The sequence below is a fragment of the Amblyraja radiata genome, chromosome 1 (assembly GCF_010909765.2).
Source record: "Amblyraja radiata isolate CabotCenter1 chromosome 1, sAmbRad1.1.pri, whole genome shotgun sequence".
NCBI lineage: Eukaryota > Metazoa > Chordata > Chondrichthyes > Rajiformes > Rajidae > Amblyraja > Amblyraja radiata.
In genome coordinates, this window is record NC_045956.1 from 46,624,168 (window position 1) to 46,645,025 (window position 20,858).

Here is a 20,858-nt window from a genome sequence, read left to right on the forward strand (position 1 = left end):
CAGGTGGGCTGAGGAATAGTTAAATGAGTTTAATGCACAGAAGTGTGAGGTGTTGTACTTTGGGAAGCCAAACCAGAGCAGGACCTACAGAGTGAATGGTAGGGCTCTGAGGAGTGTTGTGGAGCAGGGGAATCTAGGAGTGCAGGTACATTGTTGCATGAAAGTGGTATCATCAGGTAAGTAGTAGGGTGGTCAATAAAGCTTTCGGCACATTGGCCTTCATCAGTCAGAGTATAGAATTGGGAGGAATGTTACAGGTGTCCTGCACATTGGTGAGGCCACATTTGGAGTAATGTGTTAAGTTTTGGGCAACTTTTTTAAAAGAAGGGCAGTAGGTATATGAACAAGCTGAAGAGGAGGAGTTGGTGGCAGGTACTATCACAAATTTAAGAAATATTAGAAGATCACATGGACGGGGATAGTTTTGGAGGGATAGGGGCCAAAACCAGGTGGGATAATGTGGAGATGGGGCAGGTGGGCCGGGTTTTGAGCAATTTGGCCATGGGCATGTTTCCACACTGTATATGGCTGGATTCTATAGCGTCCTTTCTAATACTCAAGGAGCTTTAATCACATTATTCATTCACTCCTCAGTCACACTCGGTGTGGTAAGCTACTTCTGTAGCCCACAGCTGCCGCTGGGGCAGAACGACGGAAGTGTGGCTGCCATTCTGACGGCCTACGGCCCCTCCGACCACCACCAATCACTCACACACATTCACACACAGGCAAAGGTGGGTGAAGTGTCTTGCCCAAGGACACAACGACAGTATGCACTCCAAGCGGGATTCGAACCGGCTACCTTCACTGTATGACTCTATGACTCTAATCTGCAAGGTGGCAAATTGTGAGTTATGGATGCCTGCAATCAACATGGACCCTGGAGACCAATCTAGCTGGTTCCAGGTGCCTGTGAGGAAGGCAGTAAAATGCCTCCTATGCATTGCAGCCATGGGCTTAGTGTGGGCAAGGTTTACAGACTCACACAGCTCTGGCATTCAGTTTAGACACATGGTGCAGGAAGAGATGACGTAGCCTGTCAATGACATAGGAAAGATGAATATTCTCTTAAGCATTTGGTCTTCTCCAACCCCAATTTGAAACACATTTGGACAGGTACATGGATAGGTTAGGTTTAATGGGATATGGGCCAATTGCGGGCAGGTGGACCTCGTGTAGATGGGGCATTTTGGTTGGCATGGATAGGTTGGCCCAAGGGGGCCGTTTCCGTGCTGTATGCTTTGATGTGGCACAGCGAGTGGAGTCTCGTTATAGTTTCAATCCTAACCTCTGGAGCTACCTGTGTAGAGTTTACATATTCTTCCTGTGACTGCGTGGAGTTCCTCTGAATGCTCCAGTTTCCTTCCACTTCCCTGGGAGAGGGGTGGGGAGGAGTTATAGAAACATAGAAAATAGGTGCAGGAGTAGGCCATTCGGCCCTTCGAGCCTGCACTGCCATTCAATATGATCATGGCTGATCATCCAACTCAGAATTCTGTACCTGCCTTCTCTCCATACTCCCTGATCCCTTTAGCCACAAGGGCCACATCTAACTCCCTCTTAAATATAGCCAATGAACTGGCCTCAACTACCTTCTGTGGCAGAGAATTCCAGAGATTCACCACTCTCTGTGTAAAAAATGTTTTTCTCATCTCGCTCCTAAAAGACTTCCCCCTTATCCTTAAATTGTGACCCCTTGTTCTGGACTTCCCCAACATTGGGAACAATCTTCCTGCATCTAGCCTGTTCAACCCCTTACGAATTTTGTAAGTTTCTATAAGATCCCCCCTCAATCTTCTAAATTCTAGCGAGTACAAGCCGAGTCTATCCAGCCTTTCTTCATATGAAAGTCCTGACATCCCAGGAATCAGTCTGGTGAACTCCCTCTATGGCAAGAATGTCTTTCTTTAGATTAGAAGACCAAAACTGTACGCAATACTCACCAAGACCCTGTATAACTGCAGTAGAACCTCCCTGCTCCTATACTCAAATCCTTTTGCTATGAATGCTAACATACCATTCGCTTTCTTCACTGCCTGCTGCACCTGCATGCCTACTTTCAATGACTGGTGTACCATGACACCCAGGTCTCGTTGCATCTCCCCTTTTCCTAATCGGCCACCATTCAGATAATAGTCTACTTTCCTGTTTTTGCCTCACATTTATCCACATTATACTGCATCTGGCATGCATTTGCCCACTCACCCAGCCTATCCAAGTCACCCTGCAGCCTCCTATCATCCTCCTCACAGCTAACACCGCCCCCTAGCTTTGTGTCATTCGCAAACTTGGAGATGTTGCATTCAATTCCCTCGTCCAAATCATTAATATATATTGTAAATAGCAGGGGTCCCGTTTACTCCTACTCTTTGCTTCCTGTCTGCCAGCCAGTTCTCTATCCACATCAATACTGAACCCCCAATACCGTGTGCTTCAAGTTTGCATACTAATCTCTTATGTGGGACCTTGTCGAAAGCCTTCTGAAAGTCCAGATATAACACATCCACTGGTTCTCCCTTATCCACTCTATTAGTTACATCCTCGAAAAATTCTATAAGATTCGTCAGACATGATTTACCTTTCATAAATCCATGCTGACTTTGTCCAATGATTTCACCATTTTCCAAATGTGCTGCTATCCCATCTTTAATAACTGACTTTAACAGTTTCCCCACTAGCGATGTTAGACTAACTGGTCTATAATTCCCCGTTTTCTCTCTCCCTCCCTTTTTAAAAAGTGGGGTTACATTAACTACCCTCCAATCCTCAGGAATTACTTCAGAATCTAAAGAGTTTTGAAAAATTATCACTAATGCATCCACTATTTCTGGGGCTACTTCCTTAAGCACTCTGGGATGCAGCCTATCTGGCCCTGGGGATTTATCGGCCTTAAATCCATTCAATTTACCTAACACCACTTCCCGGCTAACCTGGATTTCACTCAGTTCCTCCATCTCATTTGACCCCCAGTCCCCTGCTATTTCCGGCAGATTATTTACGTCTTCCTTAGTGAAGACAGAACCAAAGTAGTTATTCAATTGGTCTGCCATATCCTTGTTCCCCATGATCAATTCACCTGTTTCTGACTGCAAGGGACTAATCCTTTTCTCTTTATATCTATAAAAACTTTTGCAGTCAGTTTTTATGTTTCCTGCCAGTTTTCTTTCATAATCTATTTTCCCTTTCCTAATTAAGCCCTTTGTCCATCTCTGCTGGACTCTGAATTTCTCCCAGTCCTCTGGTAGGCTGCTTTTTCTGACTAATTTATATGCTTCATCTTTTGTTTTGATACTATCCCTGATTTCCCTTGTTATCCACAGATGCACTACCTTCCCTGATATATTCTTTTGCCAAACTGGGATGAACAATTGTTGTAGTTCACTCTTGCCCAAGGGGCCACGCATAACAAGATTGCTAACTAACCCTTCCTCATTACTTAATACCCAGTCTAGAATAGCCTGCTCTCTTGTTGGTTCCTCTACATGTTGATTTAGAAATGCCAGTAACGTAAATTACTTCCCATTTTTAGACAATTCTTGGACAGTTATAGACAATTCTGCTGTGGGAAATACGGTTCCGTCTGTCGACTTGATCTCTGCTCCATATAATGTATTAGACTAAGTGGGACCCGTTGGGTCCCTGTCACACAGGAGGCTTGGTCCCCAACGCAATATTCCACCACTCACCCATAGCCCCCAACTACACAGGCGCAGCTTATTTACCCTAATCCCTAACACTCTCTCCCCCTCCTCTTCACCTTCCTTCTTTCCCCTCTCCTCCTCCCCTCCCCAATCCCTCCCTCACTTTTCTCTCCCTCTCCTTTCCCCTATCCTCAGTCCCACCCTCCCTCCATAAAGCCTCTCCCCTCCCTACCCCACTATCTTTCCTCACCTCCTCCACTGCCCTCCTCTCCCTCTATTCCCCACTCCCTACTTCCCCCTCTCGCAGTCTCCTCTACTCCCCCCCTCCTCTCCCTCTATTCCCCCTCCTTGCCCACTTTCCCTCCTCACCTCCTCCCTCTTCTTTTCCCTCTCCTCCTACCCTCCCCAACCCCTCCCTCACCTCTCCTTTCCCCTACCCTCAGTCACTCCCTCCCTCCCTCCATAACTCCTCTTCCCTCCCTACTCCCCTCCTCTCCCTCTATCCCCTCCTCTCCCTCTATCCCCTCCTCTCCCTCTATCCCCTCCTCTCCCTCTATCCCCTCCTCTCCCTCTATCCCATCCACTCTCCTTCCCCAGGATCTCGAGTTTTCCGCTCCTCTTCCTTCTTGCGTGCCCCGGAGGAGCATCAGCCATCGGCGCCCTCAGAGCCAGGCCTCGGATTGGCCCGGAAGCACCAGCGGAGAAAAGACTGGGAAGAGCCATGGGGGAAAGGGGGGGAATCACGGGGGAGGGGGCAGGAGCCAGCGAGGGGGACCAGAGGGGAAGGGGCTGGAGCTGCGACAGGGGTGTGGCGATGGCGACACATTTGGGACTCACAGCGAGCGCTGGACGCTCTCCTATGCTGGGATTAAACTTTCCGCTTTCCGTTTGACGACATCTCCGACTCCGTGCCGGGCTGGGCCGCTTCCGGTGCCTCCGAAAATTGTGTCCGGTTGGAGACTTCCGCCGGCCACCCACAGCGTCCCTCAGCTCCAGTAAAGACGCAATGGTGCAGGAAGGGGAGTGACAGGAAAAGAGACCAATCCATGCGCCGCTGACTGGCAGGAGGGGAGATCGATCAGCGCACGCGCGGTTTTTACGATTTTGAAATCTCACTAACGTTTACAATATACTACCGATCGGAATGAAACTTGTTGCACTCACAGCAATGGAGAACGGTGAGTCAGCTGATGAAAAATCGTAGCGCTACCGCGTACCTTTTTTGCGCAAATAGAAAAACTGCGCAAACCGGAAAGGCACAAGATCAGAGTATTAGTTATGTATAAATATCTCAATCGTGTCCACATTCAATCTTCTCCTTGCCAATGGAAATAAATTCAGACTCTCATCATAGCTAAAATATTTCATCCAATGTAGTATCCTGGTTTATCCCCTCCGCCCCCTCTCCAGCACAACATTCAGTCTCTCTTGTTCAAGAAGGAACTGCAGATGCTGGAAGATCGAAGGTACACAAAATTGCTGGAGAAACTCAGCGGGTGCAGCAGCATCTATGGAGCGAAGGAAATAGGCGACGTTTCGGGCCGAAACCCTTCTTCAGACTGATGGGGGGTGGGGGGGGAGAAGGAAGGAAAAGGGGAGGAGGAGGAGCCCGAGGGCGGATGGGAGGGTGGGAGGATTGAGGGTTGAGGAAGGGGAGGAGACAGCAAGGACTAGCAAAATTCCTTGCTGTCTCCTCCCCTTCCTCAACCCTCTAGCTGTCTCCTCCCACCCTCCCATCCGCCCGCCCTCGGGCTCCTCCTCCTCCCCTTTTCCTTCCTTCTCCCCCCCACCCCCCATCAGTCTGAAGAAGGGTTTCGGCCCGAAACGTTGCCTATTTCCTTCGCTCCATAGATGCTGCTGCACCCGCTGAGTTTCTCCAGCAATTTTGTGTACATTCAGTCTCTCTTGGTTGCTGTCTTACAGCATTATTTTGTGTTGACAAAATAATAATGTAGTCACTAAACATTATTTTGTTCTCAATATTGATACCGATCGCATAAAACATGAGAGAACTAAAAGGTATGAATTGAAATCTTTCTTGTGGAGAAACTGTTTCAATAATTCCTTTTTTTTTAAAGATTGGAATATATAAATGTGTGATTGTAATATTGATTTAAAATAGAAGCCTTTGTGTTAAGGTAATGTGAAGGCTCTTAGTAAGGTTTATTGTTGGAGTTCCCTGGCGCTGTAAAATTAGAGTGGTATATCAATTTCACAAGGTTTGTCCAATGAAACTGAAAATGTCATCAATAATGAAAGGACGTTTTCACTCCTTTGTTGGAGATAGCATTTAAGCAGCAGGTTGCCAGCAAAGGTTGGTTCAGTGTGAAAATAACATGCTGTTCAGAGGCAGGAGAGTCCTCAGCTCAAGCCCTTCTCGGGTTCAGTTGATTGCAGTAAAAGCATCAGCAGTTTGCTGCAACTACAAATGAAGCCCTCCGTCGATAAGGTGCAAAAGTTTAGTTATCCCGTTATCTCACCCAGGGATGAAGGCACAGATGTACTGAATGTAAACGTAACCATTGGTACCTCCTGGCAATTGCAGGACCTGGAGGAGGCAAAGAAGAAAAGGACAAGCCAAGATGAATGGGAGACCAACAATCGAACAATTGACGGCATTGGCCAGAGGCTGGAGGACTTTGCACAGTCTGAGAAAACACTCAAAGAAACCATTAGCAACTTCATAAAGGCAGAGGCTGCTTTACAAGGAAGGTAATGAAAATGGCTACATTACTGATTCCGCTTCTCTTGTTTCTGACAGTTTCAGACTGGTGCTGTTAGGAAAATGAAACAGCTGCAAACAGGTCTCTTGAATTTCAGTTGCTATTCTCTGCCTTTGGCTGCAGACAGCAGGCCGATGACATAACCAATCTCACTTGACATTTCTAGCACAATTCCCTTATCAGGATTGTGGTGGGACTCAATGTGCTGGATTGCAGAAATCAATATAATCCCATTGACAGCTATCCTCAACAAATCCTTAAAAATAATAATTCAATACCAAATCTGCTGTCTTGAATAATTATTGTTCATGGAAAATCTTAAAGGGCCATTCCACTTACACGATAGGTCGTCAAAAATGTTCAACATGTTGAAAATTCAGTGGCGACCAGAAAGACGCTACGACTCTTTGGGTGACTCCTCTCACGACCATATAGGCAACCCCTGGCGACCTCTCACGACCATACAGGCGACCCCCTGGCGACATGCCCCCTGGTGACATGCTGCAACACCTGCAACATTTCGCCAGGGGTCGCCTGGATGGTCGTGAGAGGTCACCGGGGGTTGCCTATATGGTCGTGAGAGGTCACCGGGGGTTGCCTATATGGTCGTGAGAGGTCTCCTTGTCACCCAAAGAGTCTTAGCGTCTTTCTGGTCGGCGCTGAATTTTCAACATGTTGAAAATGTTCGGCGATCTATGACGGGTGCCGGCAGTCGCCGAAAAGGTCTCAAAAGTGGGACAGGCCCTTAACTTTCTGAATGAACTTCAGAATATCATGAAAAATACATGAACTCAAAGGTAAATTTCACTCAATGGGGAAATAAATATTCTGGGATGGCTTGTTGATCAAACTAGTGCAGATGCAATGGGCTGAGTAACCTTCTTCTGCATAATGTTAGGTTTTGTATATTAAAATTCCAAAGCAAAGCCGCCACGATGTAGCTGCAAGAGCAGCTGTCTAACAGCTCCAGTTGATCCTGACCTCTGATACCGTCTGTGTGGAGGTTGCATGTTTTCCCTATAACAGTGTGATTTCTCTGGGCGATTCTATTCCTCCTTGCATCCTAAAGATATGCATTTCAGCAGGTCATATATCAACATTTCAACATAATTTCGTTCAGACCGAAAGGTCTGAATGACAATAAAGGATCTATCTATCTATCTATCAATTGACCACTCTATATTGCCACAGTGTGTAGAATCTGGATATAATGGACGTGAACATAGGGACAGAAATAGGTTGGGTTAGTGTAAATCAATGCTCAATGATCACCACAGACTCAACGGGCCGAAGGGCTTGTTTCGTGCTATTGGACCTCGTGAATCCAAGTTTCAGCATTGCCTAAATTAACCAAACATTATGTACTCTTTGAAATACAAATTGTAACATATTGTGTATGTTAGAGATATACAAAACATCTCTCGAGCCAGCAGAAATTCTTAGTAACTATAACACGATTATTGGAAAAGAAAGAAAAGGACAATAAAACATTTTTAAAACTGCAGATACGAGAAAGCAAAAAGAAAGTAAGAAACTGCTGGAAATGATCTGCATGTCAGGTCAGGACACATTAGGCCTGAACTGCTGAGTACTTCCAGTACTTTATGTTCCATGTCTCTGTGAAGTTGTCAGACACAATAGGGCGGTCACAGTGGCGCAGTGGTAGAGTTGCTGCCTTACAGCGAATGCAGCGCCGGAGACCCGGATGCGCTCCCTACTACCAGTGCTGTCTGTACTGAGTTTGTACGTTCTCCCCATGACCCGCGTGGGTTTACTCCGAGATCTTCGGTTTCCTCCCACACTCCAAAGACGTACAGGTTTGTAGGTTAATTGGCTTGGTAAATGTAAAGTTTGTCCCTAGTGGGTGTAGGATAGTGTTAATGTGCGAGGATCGCTGGTCGGCACGGATCCGTTGGGCCGAAGGGCCTGTTTCCGCGCTGTTTCTCGAAACTAAACTAAAATGACACTAGATGGCACAAAGATTTCCTATTCATCTGAATAAGGTGGTTGAACAGAGCTAGAAAAATTGAATTAACTGAAACTGAAATGGTGAGAGTTTGAGAGTTAGTGAAGATTTTAGTTGTAAATCGGAGATCATAGTCCCCAACAGGCATCGTTGCTCAGTGTCATAAAGTTTGCTAGTTCAGTCTTTGTTCTACTATACTTAATGTTGGGTGAATAGTGGAAGAATTAGTCGTACAGAGTGGAAACAGGCGCTTCAGTCCAACTTGCCCATGCCGACCAACATGTCCCATCTACACTAGTTCCACCTCCATGCTTTGGCCCTTATCTCTCTGAAGCTATCCTATCCATGTACCTGTCTAAATGTTTCTTAAACCTCTCTCAAGCCTTTCTTGAGGTCCTCTGAGGGAGCGCTGTATGTATTGTTGATCTATGTCCCACTGTTTGTAGCAAGTTAGTACCTGCACTAATGTAAAGCACTTTGGTCAACGAGAGTTGTTTTGAAATGTGCTATGGAAATAAAATTTGTTTTAACTCGACTTAAACTTTGCGATAGTACCTGCATCAACTACTTTCTCTGGCAGCTTGTTCCATACACCCTCACTCTTTGTAAATAAAGTTACCCTTCAGGTTCCCATTAAATCTTTCCTCCCTCATCTTTAACCTATGTTGAGGGCCTGTTGCCAGGCAGTATCTCTAACCTAAACTAAAAACACTGGAAGATCAAAAAAGGTACAAAGTGCAAAAAAAGATACTCAGCATCTCTGGAGAACATGGATAGGTGACGTTTTGGATCGGGCCCTTTCTTCCAAAGTCACCTATCCATGTTCTCCAGAGATGCTGCCTGACCCGATGAGTTACTCCAGCACTTTGTGTCTTTTTTTGTTAACCAGCTTCTGCAGTTCCATGTTTCTATCTCACTGGAAGCTCTCCGGGCACCTCTGAAAGATTTGGAGATCACATCTTATAATCTCTTCTCTTCCTCTTGTTCTCTATTCTCATTCTCTGTGATATTCATTCCTCTTCTCTGTTACTTTCTCTATTCTCTTTATTTTCTCTATTTCTGCATTTATTTCCTCCTTTCCTCTGATCACTATTCTTCCCTGTTCCTATCTCCACGGGGCAGGCAATGGGAATAGACCATATGTGCAGGAGTAGGCCATTCGACCCTTCAAGCCAGCACCACCATTTACTGTGATCATGGCTGCTCATTCAAATTCAGTACCCCGTTCCTGCCTTCTTCCCATTTCCCCTGACTCCGCTATCATTATGAGCTCTATCTGCTATCATTATGAGCTCTATCTAACTCTCTCTTGAAAGCATCCAGAGAACTGGTCTCCGCTGACTTCTGAGGCAGAGAATTCCACAGATTCAAAACTCTCTGGGTGAAAACGTTTTTCCCCATCTTCGTTCTAAATGACCCTTATTCTTAAACTGTGGCGCCTGGTTCTGGACTCCCCCAACATTGGGAAACCGCAGAAGGAAGGATAGTGCTGGGGATATACAGGGACAAAAATATTAGAATCCTATAGAAAAGGGATCCAGGAACAGCACAGTCATTGAGAGGAAGAGCAGGGAAACACGCCCTTTGGCCTGTTGAATTCACATGTCAATCATCTATTTTACATGAATTGCATCTTATTTGTATTGTTTCATTCTCCCCACATTCTCTTCATTTCTAGCATTCACCGACACACTAAGGTCAATTTATAACGGCCAGTTAACCTACCGATATGCATATCTTTGGGATGTCGGAGAAAACCCAGTTGAAAACCCAATTGCTGCAGCACAACAGGATATTGTAGTAATAAATACAGATCAGATCAGTGTGTCCATATACCATAGAATATCTATATTACTAAAAGTCTGTTCTTGACCGGTTTTGGCCATCTGTGCTGCGATTTCCGAGAGACCGCCGCCACCTACGGCCGCCATTTTTGGCCACCTTGCTCAGAGCCCCCCCTCCGCCGTATGTGTGCTGAGGATTTTTCCCGTCGATTAAAAATGACAGAGATATTAATTTTTTTACAAAATTCCCCATTCTCTCTGCTGCCCCCGCTGGCGGCAGGGGGGAGGGACTATAAAACCAGGAAGTGGTGTGCCTCACTCACTCTTCAAGATGGAGGAAGGCAGAGGGTCACGTTTCTCTCAGCTGTGAATAACACTGAACACATGTCTACTCAAATGTGAGTGCACTTAGTGGTTCTAAAATGCTTCCAAAAAGTGTCTATTGGTTCTAAAATATTTGCAAAAAGTGTCTATTGGTTCTAAAGCTTTCAATAAATGTCTATTGGTTCTAAAGCTTGCACAAAATGTCTATTGGTTCTAAAGCTTTCAAAAAATGTCTATTGGTTCTAAAGCTTGCAAAAAGTGTCTCTATTGGTTCTAAAGCTTGCAAAAATGTCTATTGGTTCTAAAGCTTGCAAAAAAGTGTCTATTGGTTCTAAAGCTTGCAAGAAAATGTCTATTGGTTCTAAAGCTTGCAAAAATGTCTATTGGTTCTAAAGCTTTCAAAAAATGTCTATTGGTTCTAAAGCTTGCAAAAGGTGTCTCTATTGGTTCTAAAGCTTGCAAAAAATGTCTATTGGTTCTAAAGCTTGCAAAAAAGTCTCTATTGGTTCTAAAGCTTGCAAAAAATGTCTATTGGTTCTAAAGCTTGCAAAAAAATGTCTTGGTTCTAAAGCTGGCAAAAATATGTCTATTGGTTCCAAAGCTTGCACAAAAAATGTCTATTGGTTCTAAAGCTTGCAAAAAAATGTCTATTGGTTCTAAAGCTGGCAAAAATATGTCTATTGGTTCCAAAGCTTGCACAAAAAATGTCTATTGGTTCTAAAATGGTTCATACTAGCGCTCCAGAAAGCCCCCCCCCCCCCCCCCCCCCCCCGTTCCCCCCTCCTCCCGCCTCCTACTCCTCCTCCCCCCCTGGTTGGCTTGGCTTGGGTGTGTCTTGAAATTGAAAGGCACTACTTACTGCAAATGGTGGCTTGGGAGCTTTGGCTTGAAGTTGAAAGGCACTATTACTGCAAATGATGGCTTGGGAGCTTTGACTTGAAGTTGAAAGGCACTACTTCCTGCAAATGATGGCTTGGGTGTGGCTTGAAGTTGAAAGGCACTACTTACTGCAAATGGGGTGCGTGGGTGCATTGGCTTGAAGTTGAAAGGCACCACTTACTGCAAATTGTGGATTGGTTGCTTTGGCTTGAAGTTGAAAGGCACTATTACTGCAAATGATGGCTTGGGAGCTTTGACTTGAAGTTGAAAGGCACTACTTACTGCAAATGGTGGCATGAAGTTGAAAGGCACTACTTACTGCAAATGGTGACTTGGGTGCTTTGGCTTGCAGTTGAAAGGCAGTACTTACTGCAAATGGTGGCTTGGGTGCAATGGCTTGAAGTTGAAAGGCATTACTTACTGCAAATGGTGGCATGAAGTTGAAAGGCACTGCTTACTGCAAATGGTGGCTTTGTTGTGGCTTGAAGTTGAAAGACACCACTTACTGCAAATGGTGGCATGAAATTGGAAGGCACTACTTACTGCAAATGGTGGCATGAAGTTGAAAGGCACTATTACTGCGAATGGTGGCTTGGTTGCTTTGGCTTGAAGTTGAAAGGCACTACTTAACGCAAATGGTGGCTTGGGTGTGGCTTGAAGTTGAAAGGCACTACTTACTGCAGATGGTGGCTTGGGTGCAATGGCTTGAAGTTAAAATGCATTACTTACTGCAAATGGGGGCGTGGGTGCATTGGCTTGAAGTTGAAAGGCACTACTTACTGCAAATTGTGGCTTGAAATTGAAAGGCACTACTTACTGCAAATGGTGGCTTGGGTGCTTTGGCATTAAGTTGAAAGGCAATGCAAATGGTGGCATGAAGTTGAAAGGCACTACTTACTGCAAATCGTGGTTTGGGAGCATTGGCTTGAAGTTGAAAGGCACTACTTACTGCAAATGGTGGTTTGGTTGCTTTGGCTTGAAGTTGAAAGCCACTACTTACTGCAAATGGTGGCTTGGGAGCTTTGGCTTGAAGTAGAAAAGGCACCTCTTACTGCTAATTGTAGCTTGGGTGTGGTTTGAAGTTGAAAGTCACTACTTACTGCAAATGGTGGCGTGGGTGCATTGGCTTGAAGTTGAAAGGCACCACTTACTGCAAATGGTGGCATGAAGTTGAAATGCACTACTTACTACAAATGGTGGCTTGGGTGCTTTGGCTTGAAGTTAAAAGGCACTGCTGTAAATGCACTTACTTCCTGTTTGCACTGTATATTGATTTTTGATAAATCGCTACCACTTACGGCTGTGATTTTTGGCCATCTTACTCAGTCCCCCTCCGCTGAGCAGATGCAGAGAATTCTTCCCATCAATGAAAAATAAAAGTGTTATTAGTTTTTAAAAAAATGTTGAGAATCTCTCTCCTGTCAATCACTCCATGAAAGCCACACATTTTCTGGTGGGGGAGGGGTTAGAAAACCCGGAAATGTGGGTGTGGCTCAGGCTCTACAGATGGAGGAGGGAGAGATCACGACTCGCTGTCTTTAGTGGCTTTGCACCCTACTTCAAATGGTATGAAACTGCACCTGAATTTGGTGGCCTTGCACCCTGCTAGAAGTGGTAAGAAACTGCACTTGAATTTGGTGGCCTTATACCCTGCTTGAAATAGAATTTCAAGGATTAGCCGTGAGTCAACTACCAGCCCACCAGCCGTGAGTGAGTGAGTTGCCAGCACAACAGGCTTGATTGACTGAGACGCCAGCCCAAGAATCCATTTGGCGCACAATTTGCATACCAGCCCTCTAGAAACCAGTCCCTTCAGCCCACAACACCCATACTAGCACTCCAGAAACCCCCCCCCCTCCCAACTGGCCACCAATATTAGAATTGGTGGAGAGGTGGAATATTGCGTTGGATGACCAGACCTCCTGTGTGATGCTGGGACCCAGTGGTCTATATATATATATAGATATAGATATAGATATATAGATATAGATATATAAAGGCTGCCAGCATCATCAAGGACCCATATCATCCTGGCCACACACTCATCTCTCCGCTGACATCAGATAGAAGGTACAGGAGCCTGAAATCTGCAACATCCAGATTCAGGAACAGCTTCTTCCCCACAGCTATATATATCTCTATCTCTATCTCTATCTCTATCTCTATCTCTATCTCTATCTCTATCTCTATCTCTATCTCTATCTCTATCTCTATCTCTATCTCTATCTCTATCTCTATCTCTATCTCGAAGAAGCTGTTCCTGAATCTGGATGTTGCAGATTTCAGGCTCCTGTACCTTCTATCTGATGTCAGCGGAGAGATGAGTGTGTGGCCAGGATGATATGGGTCCTTGATGATGCTGGTAGCCTTTATGAAGCAGCGACTGATAGATCCCCTCGATGGTAGGGAGGTCAGAACCGATGATGGACTAGGCAGTTCAGCCTTTTCTGCTCCTGGACGCTCAGGTTGCCATACCAAGTCATGATGCAACCGGTCAGCATGCTCTCTACTGTGCACCTGTAGAAGTTCGAGGGAGTCCTCCTTGACATACCGACTCTCTGTAATATTCTCAGGAAGTAGAGGCGCTGATGTGCTTTCTTTATGATTGCATCAGTGTTCTGGGACCAGGAAAGATCTTTGGAAATATGAATGCCCAGGAATTTGAAGTTCTTAACCTTTTCCACCATTGTCCCGTTGATATAAACGGGATTGTGCGTCCCCATCCTACCCCTTCCAAAGTCCACAATCCATTCCTTGGTTTTGCTGGTGTTGAGAGCCAGGTTATTGTGCAGGCACCAATTGGTCAATCGGTCAATCTCGCTTCTATACTCTGACTCGTCCCCATCAGTGATACGTCCCACGACAGTGGTGTCGTCGGCGAACTTGATGATGGAGTTCGCACTATGACCGGCTACGCAATCATGAGTATGGAGTGAGTGCAGCAGGGGGCTGAGCACGCAGCCTTGAGGTGCTCCCGTGCTGATTCTTATCGAGGATGACACATTTCCACCAATACGGACAGACATTCTGTGAATGAGGAAGTCGAGGATCCAATTGCACAGGGATGCACAGATCTGAGAGCTTGGTAACCAGCTTGGAGGGGATGATAGGATTAAATGCCGAGCTGTAGACACAGGCAGCACCTGAGACCAGAATTGCACCTGTGGAGGCAGCTCAACCAGCCACCAGCTCATTCCAAACAAATGTGTGCACTGGTTTGATTTATCGGGTTGATAAATTCTCATCAACAAAGAACTATACCGTTTCTAAGATAGACACAAAAGGCTGGAGTAACTCAGCGGGACACTCTGGGGGGAAGGAATGGGTGATGTTTTGGGTCGAGACCCTCCTTCAGATTGGTTAGGGATAAGGAAAACGAGAGATATAGACGATGATGTGGAGAGATAAAGAACAATGAATGAAAGAAATGCAGAAAAGTTATGATGATAAAGGAAACAGGCCATTGTAAGCTGTTTGTAGGGTGAAAATGAGAAACTAGTGTGACGGGTGGGGGAGGGATAGAGAGAGAGGGAATACCAGGGCTATCTGAAGTGAGAGAAATCAATATTCATCCCACTGGGTTGTAAGCTGTCCAAGCTAAATATGAGATGATGTTCCTCCAATTTGCATTTAGCCTCACTATGACAATGGAGGAGACCGAGGACAGAAAGGTCTGTGTAGAAATGGGAAGGAGAATTAAAGTGTCCAGCAATCTGGAGATTAGGTTGGTTCAGGGGGGCTGAGTGAAGGTGTTCCACGAAACGGTCACCCAGTCTGTGTTTGGTCTCGCCGATGTATAAGAGTCCGCATCTTGAACAACGGAAGCAGTAGATGAGGTTGGAGGAGGTGGAAGTGAACCTCTGCCTAACCTGAAAGGACAGTCGGGTTCCCTGGACAGTTGAGGGAGGAGGTATAGCGACAGGTGTTGCATCTTCTGCGGTTTCAGGAGAACGTACCTGGGGAGGGGGTGGGAAGGGATGAGTTAACCAGGGAGTTGCGGAGGGAACAGTCTCTGCAGAAAGTCAATAGTCTTATTTTCTGTGATGGAGACTGAGATCAAGAAAGGTGAGGGAGGTGACGGAGATGGTCCATGTAATTTTGAGTGCGGGATGAAAATTGGTGGTGAAGTTGATGGAGTCCATTAGTTCTGCATGGTCGCAGGAGGTAGCACTGATGCAGTCATCAATGTAACAGAGATAGAGTTCGGGGATAAGGCCAGCGTACGCCTGGAACAGGGATTGTTCAACATACCCTACAAAAAGGCAGGCATAGCTGGAGCCCATGGGGGTGCCCATAGCTACGCCTTGGACCTGGAGGAAGTGGGAGGCAGTGTAGAGTGTTAGTAGAGGGAAATTGGATGGTTCCCCTGGTCCAATCTCCTCCTATCTAGTTCCTCACATGCCCTTCGACTTTAATGACTTTTGCTTTCCGAGCCACCACTCCCTCATCTTTACTATGGATGTTCAGCCACTCTACCCCTCCATCCCCCACCAGGAAGGCCTTAAAGTCCTCTGTTTCTTTCTCAACCGCAGAACCATCCAATTTCTCTCTACTAACACTCTACTTCGCCTAGTGGAGCTGGTCCTCACCCTCAACTACTTCTGTCTATTACAAACCCACTGACTCCCACAACTCTCTCGACTACACTTTCTCCCTCCCTGCTTCCTGCAAAGACTATCCCCTACTCCCAGTTCCGCTGTCTACACCGCATCTGCGCCCAAGATGAGGTGTTCCATACTAGAACATCCGAGATGTCCTCATTCTTTAGGGAACGGGGATTCACCTCTCCCATCATAGATAAGGCCCTCACTCATGTCTCCTCGGTACCCCGTATCTCCACTCTTGCTCCCCCTCCCCCTAGTCGCAACAGAGACAGTCGCCCTAGTCCTTATCTTCTACCCCATCAGCTGTCGCATACAACACATAATCAATCAAATTTTCCGCAGCCTCCAACGGGATCCCACCACTACCACATTTTCCCATCTCCACCCCTTTCCACCTTCCGCAGAGACCGTTCCCTCCACAACTCCCTGGTTAACTCATCCCTTCCCATCCAAACCACCCCCTCCCCAGGTACCTTCCCCTGCAACTGCAGAAGATGTAACACCTGTCGCTATACCTTCTCCCTCGACTCTGTCCAGGGAACCCGACTGTCCTTTCCGGTTAGGCAGAGGTTCACTTGCACCTCCTCCAACCTCATCTACTGCATCCGTTGTTCAAGATGCGGACTTGTATACATCGGTGAGACCAAACGCAGACTGGGTGATAGTTTCGCGGAACACCTTCGCTCAGCCCGCCTGAACCAACCTGATCTCCCAGTTGCTGGACACTTTAATTCTCCTTCCCATTCCTACACAGACCTTTCTGTCCTCTCTCTCCTCCATTGTCAGCATGAGGCTAAACGCAAATTTGAGGAACAGCATCTCATATTTAGCTTGGGCAGCTTACAGTCGTAAGAATATTGATTTCTCTCACTTCAGGTAGCCCCGGCATTCCCTCTCTCTCTATCCCTCCCCCACCCAAGTCGCACTAGCGTCTCATTTTCACCCAACAAACAGCTTACAATGGCCTGTTTCCTTTATCATCATTACTTTGTTGCACATCTTTCATTCATTGTTCTTTATCTCTCCACATCACCATCTATATCTCTCGTTTCTCCTTAGCCAGTCTGAAGAAGGGTCTCGCCACGAAACGTTACCCATTCCTTCCCTCCAGAGATGCTGCCTGTGCCGCTGTGTTACTCCAGCTTTTTGTGTCAATCTTTGGTTTAAACCAGCATTTGCAGTTCCTCCTTACACATATACCATATCTAGTCTGGTTTGACCTCTTTGTGATTCTAGGGTTTGCAGTGCTGGTTATACTTAATTGCGCTCTGAAATGGCCAAACAAAGCAATCCGTTTGAAGGCAATTAGGAAAGATTATGAATGGGCAGAATAATAGAAGTTGATTCAATTGTTCAGCAGCTGAGAATGGTTACAGCGGGTGCCACCATGTACAATGATAAATATCTAGCACAGCTTTGGATTTTTTTCTTGACTTGACTCAATGGTGTTTGGTACTACTATTTCATTATTTAGAATTCAAGGTCTGGAGCAGTCGAAGCAAAAGCTTGTGGACAAACTCAATGAGTTGGCATCTAAATCTCAACTATCGACAACCAATGATTCACAACTCACAGGAAGGCTCCGGAGTCTGCAGATTTCAGAAAGAAGCCTCAGAAACGAGGTAAGGCTGGTTGTACATCCTGACGTTCAGTATTACTACTGCTTTGATGTTTCTGCGTTGGAGTCGCTACCTCCAATCTGTGAACCATGTGAGAATTATTCTTCAATGCCAGCTGTAGAGGGGGATAACTTGCACAGACTCATGCTCCATCTTCTAAACATTGTAACTCTATTTGGTCAACCCATCACCGCCACCACCAGAAATTCCCCATATAATCTATGAAGGGAGAGGAAAATGTCTTTAATTAAAAGAGGGAAAAAAATGTTTCCATGTGATTGTAATCAGTAAAAGTCTATATAATTAATTAATGAGATAAGTATTATTGTCACCCTTAATTTCCTTTGGACTGAGTGGCTAAATGACGTTCATTGACGGAGGCATGGGGTCCTAAACAGGCCAGACCAGGAAAAATTCTCCAAGGGGTGTCAAAGAAGCTGATGTTATCTGTTAATACAATCTGTCATCATTACTGAATTAAAAAAATTAAATTCTAGATTTGCTTAATTAATTGAGTTAGACAATAGGTGCAGGAGTAGACCATTCGGCCCTTCGAGCCAGTACCGCCATTCACTGTGATCATGGCTGATCATCCACAATCAGTACCCTGTTCCTGCTTTCTCCCCATATCTCCTGACTCCACTATCTTTAAGAGCTCTATCTAACTCTCTCTTGAAAGCATCCAGAGAATTGGCCTCCACTGCCTTCTGAGGCAGAGAATTCCACAGATTTACAACCCTATGTGTGAAAAAGTGTTTCCTCTTCCCCGTTCTAAAAGGCTTCCCCCTTATACTTAAACTGTGGCCCCTGGTTCTGGACTCCCCCAACATCGGGAACATGTTTCCTGCCTCTAGCGTGTCGAAACCCTTAATAATCTTATATGTTTCATTAAGATTCCCTCTCATCCTTCTAAATTCCAGAATATACGTCCAGCCACTCCATTCTATCAACATATGACAGTCCCGCCATCCCTGGAATTAACCTAGTGAACCTACGCTGCACTCCCTCAATAGCAAGAATGTTCTTCCTCAAATTTGGAGACCAAAACTGCACACAATACTCCAGGTGTGGTCTCACTAGGGTCGTGTACAACTGCAGAAGGACCTATTTGCTCCTAAACTCTACTCCTCTTGTTATGAAGGACAACATGCCATTGTGCCAGTGTGGTGATATTATGACCCTGTCTTTCTAGATGATTGTTCTAACACCTGGATTACTTGTTCAATAGCTTGTCCTGCAATGTCAATCTAGTCTCAGTCTAATGAGCATGAACTCAGAAGTGCTGGAGGAACTCAGCAGTCCAGGCACTATCTGTGGAGGGAAACGGATAAACGTAGTTTTGGGTCGTGATCCTTTTTCAGTCTGACCTGCTGAATTTCCCCAGCACTTTGTTTTTGCTTTGCTTAAGATTCCAGCATCTGCAGTCTGTCGTTTCTCCAAGTTCCCTGCAGGAGGTCCTGTAACCAGGTAGTTGAAATGTAGTTGAAGGTAGTTGAAATGGATCAATGAGCACATACATTCTTTTTAACCTCAGTACTTTTTAATAAATCAGACGCTGTTTTCATAATAATCGTGGCAAGCGGTGTGATTCATCTTTCTCAATCAGTTTACTTCAACAAAACCTCACTTGCTCACACTCAGTAAAATATGTGCCCCTCCCTACTGCCCAGCTGACATTGGGGTCTGTTAATATCATGGGTTGTTCCTTCAGAAGCTAAGTTCAATAATAATAGGATAAAACTGCTTACGACAGAAACACACTCTTCACCCCACAATGTTTGTGCCAAATGTGATACCATGTTAAACTAATCTCCTCTGCCTGCATCTGATCCATATCCTTCCTTTCCCTGCACATCCATGTACCTGCCTAAAGCCTCTACACATCACTATTGTATTTGTTTAGATTTATTTGCTTGGTTAATTATTGTCACATGTACCGAGGTGAAGTGAAAAGCTTTTTGCAGCATGCTATCCAGTCAGTGGAAAGACTATACATGATATCTGTCGCCACCACTACCCATAGCAGCATGTCCCAGGCACCCATCATTCTTTGTGTAAAACTAAATGTTCCCTGTACATCTCTTTTAAACCTTGCCCCTTAAAGATAAAGCTATTCCCTCTAGTCTTTGACCCTGGGGAAAAATGTTTAGACTGTCTGCCAGATAGATAGATAGATAGATAGATAGATAGATAGATAGATAGATAGATAGATAGATAGATAGATAGATAGATAGATAGATAGATAGATAGATAGATAGATAGATAGATAGATAGATAGATAGATAGATAGATAGATAGATAGATAGATAGATAGATAGATAGATAGATAGATAGATAGATAGATAGATAGATAGATAGATAGATAGATAGATAGATAGATAGATAGATAGATAGATAGATAGATAGATAGATAGATAGATAGATAGATAGATAGATAGATAGATAGATAGATAGATAGATAGATAGATAGATAGATAGATAGATAGATAGATAGATAGATAGATAGATAGATAGATAGATAGATAGATAGATAGATAGATAGATAGATAGATAGATAGATAGATAGATAGATAGATAGATAGATAGATAGATAGATAGATAGATAGATAGATAGATAGATAGATAGATAGATAGATAGATAGATAGATAGATAGATAGATAGATAGATAGATAGATAGATAGATAGATAGATAGATAGATAGATAGATAGATAGATAGATAGATAGATAGATAGATAGATAGATAGATAGATAGATAGATCCTTTATTGTCATTCAGACCTTATCTATGCCTCTCCTAATTTTATATAGTTCTATCAGATCTATTTTTACCCTCTAACATTTCAGAGAAAACAATTCAAGTTTGTCCAGCCTCCCCTAATAAGTAATTCCCACCAATCCAGGCAGCATCTTCTTTATCTCCTTTGCACCCTCTCCAAAGCCTCCACATCTTTCCTGCAATGGGGTGAGCAGATCTACATGCAATACTCAAAGTGGTGGAGTAACTCGGGTTAAGCAAACAAAAAATTAAAAAGGTGAGACAAATGTAAAAGGCATAGAAAGTCATAACATGTTGAGCATATGAAGTTTTGTTTGAGTGGGTTATTCTTTGAAGCACCAATGGTCTGGTTGAAGTTTCAAGTGCAGTGTTTCACTTAAAGGGAGGATAACTAAACCAGGACTGCTGCCTCCCAGCTGCATTGAAGCAGAGTTGATCTTGACCTGGGTGCTGTCTTTGCAAAATGTGCATGTTTTTTTTACTGGGGCTTTGGAAATTTATGTAAATGCTCCGGTTTCCTCGCACATCCCAAATACATTCT

The 20,858-nt window shown here is 44.8% G+C and overlaps 1 protein-coding gene across 6 annotated transcripts in view; it reads left to right on the forward strand.

The window, feature by feature from the left end:
* c1h4orf50 (chromosome 1 C4orf50 homolog) overlaps window positions 1-20,858 on the forward strand; it is a 135,320-nt gene that overhangs the window by 2,544 nt on the left and 111,918 nt on the right. For all 6 annotated transcript variants that reach the window (XR_004412025.1, XM_033021092.1, XM_033021119.1 and 3 more), the window contains exons 2-3: window positions 6,187-6,353; window positions 17,396-17,543. Coding sequence is in view for 5 of the 6 variants with exons in the window: in XM_033021092.1 (XP_032876983.1) it covers window positions 6,187-6,353; window positions 17,396-17,543 (315 nt within the window). In the remaining variant the exon portion in view is untranslated. The remainder of the gene's footprint in view (window positions 1-6,186; window positions 6,354-17,395; window positions 17,544-20,858) is intronic.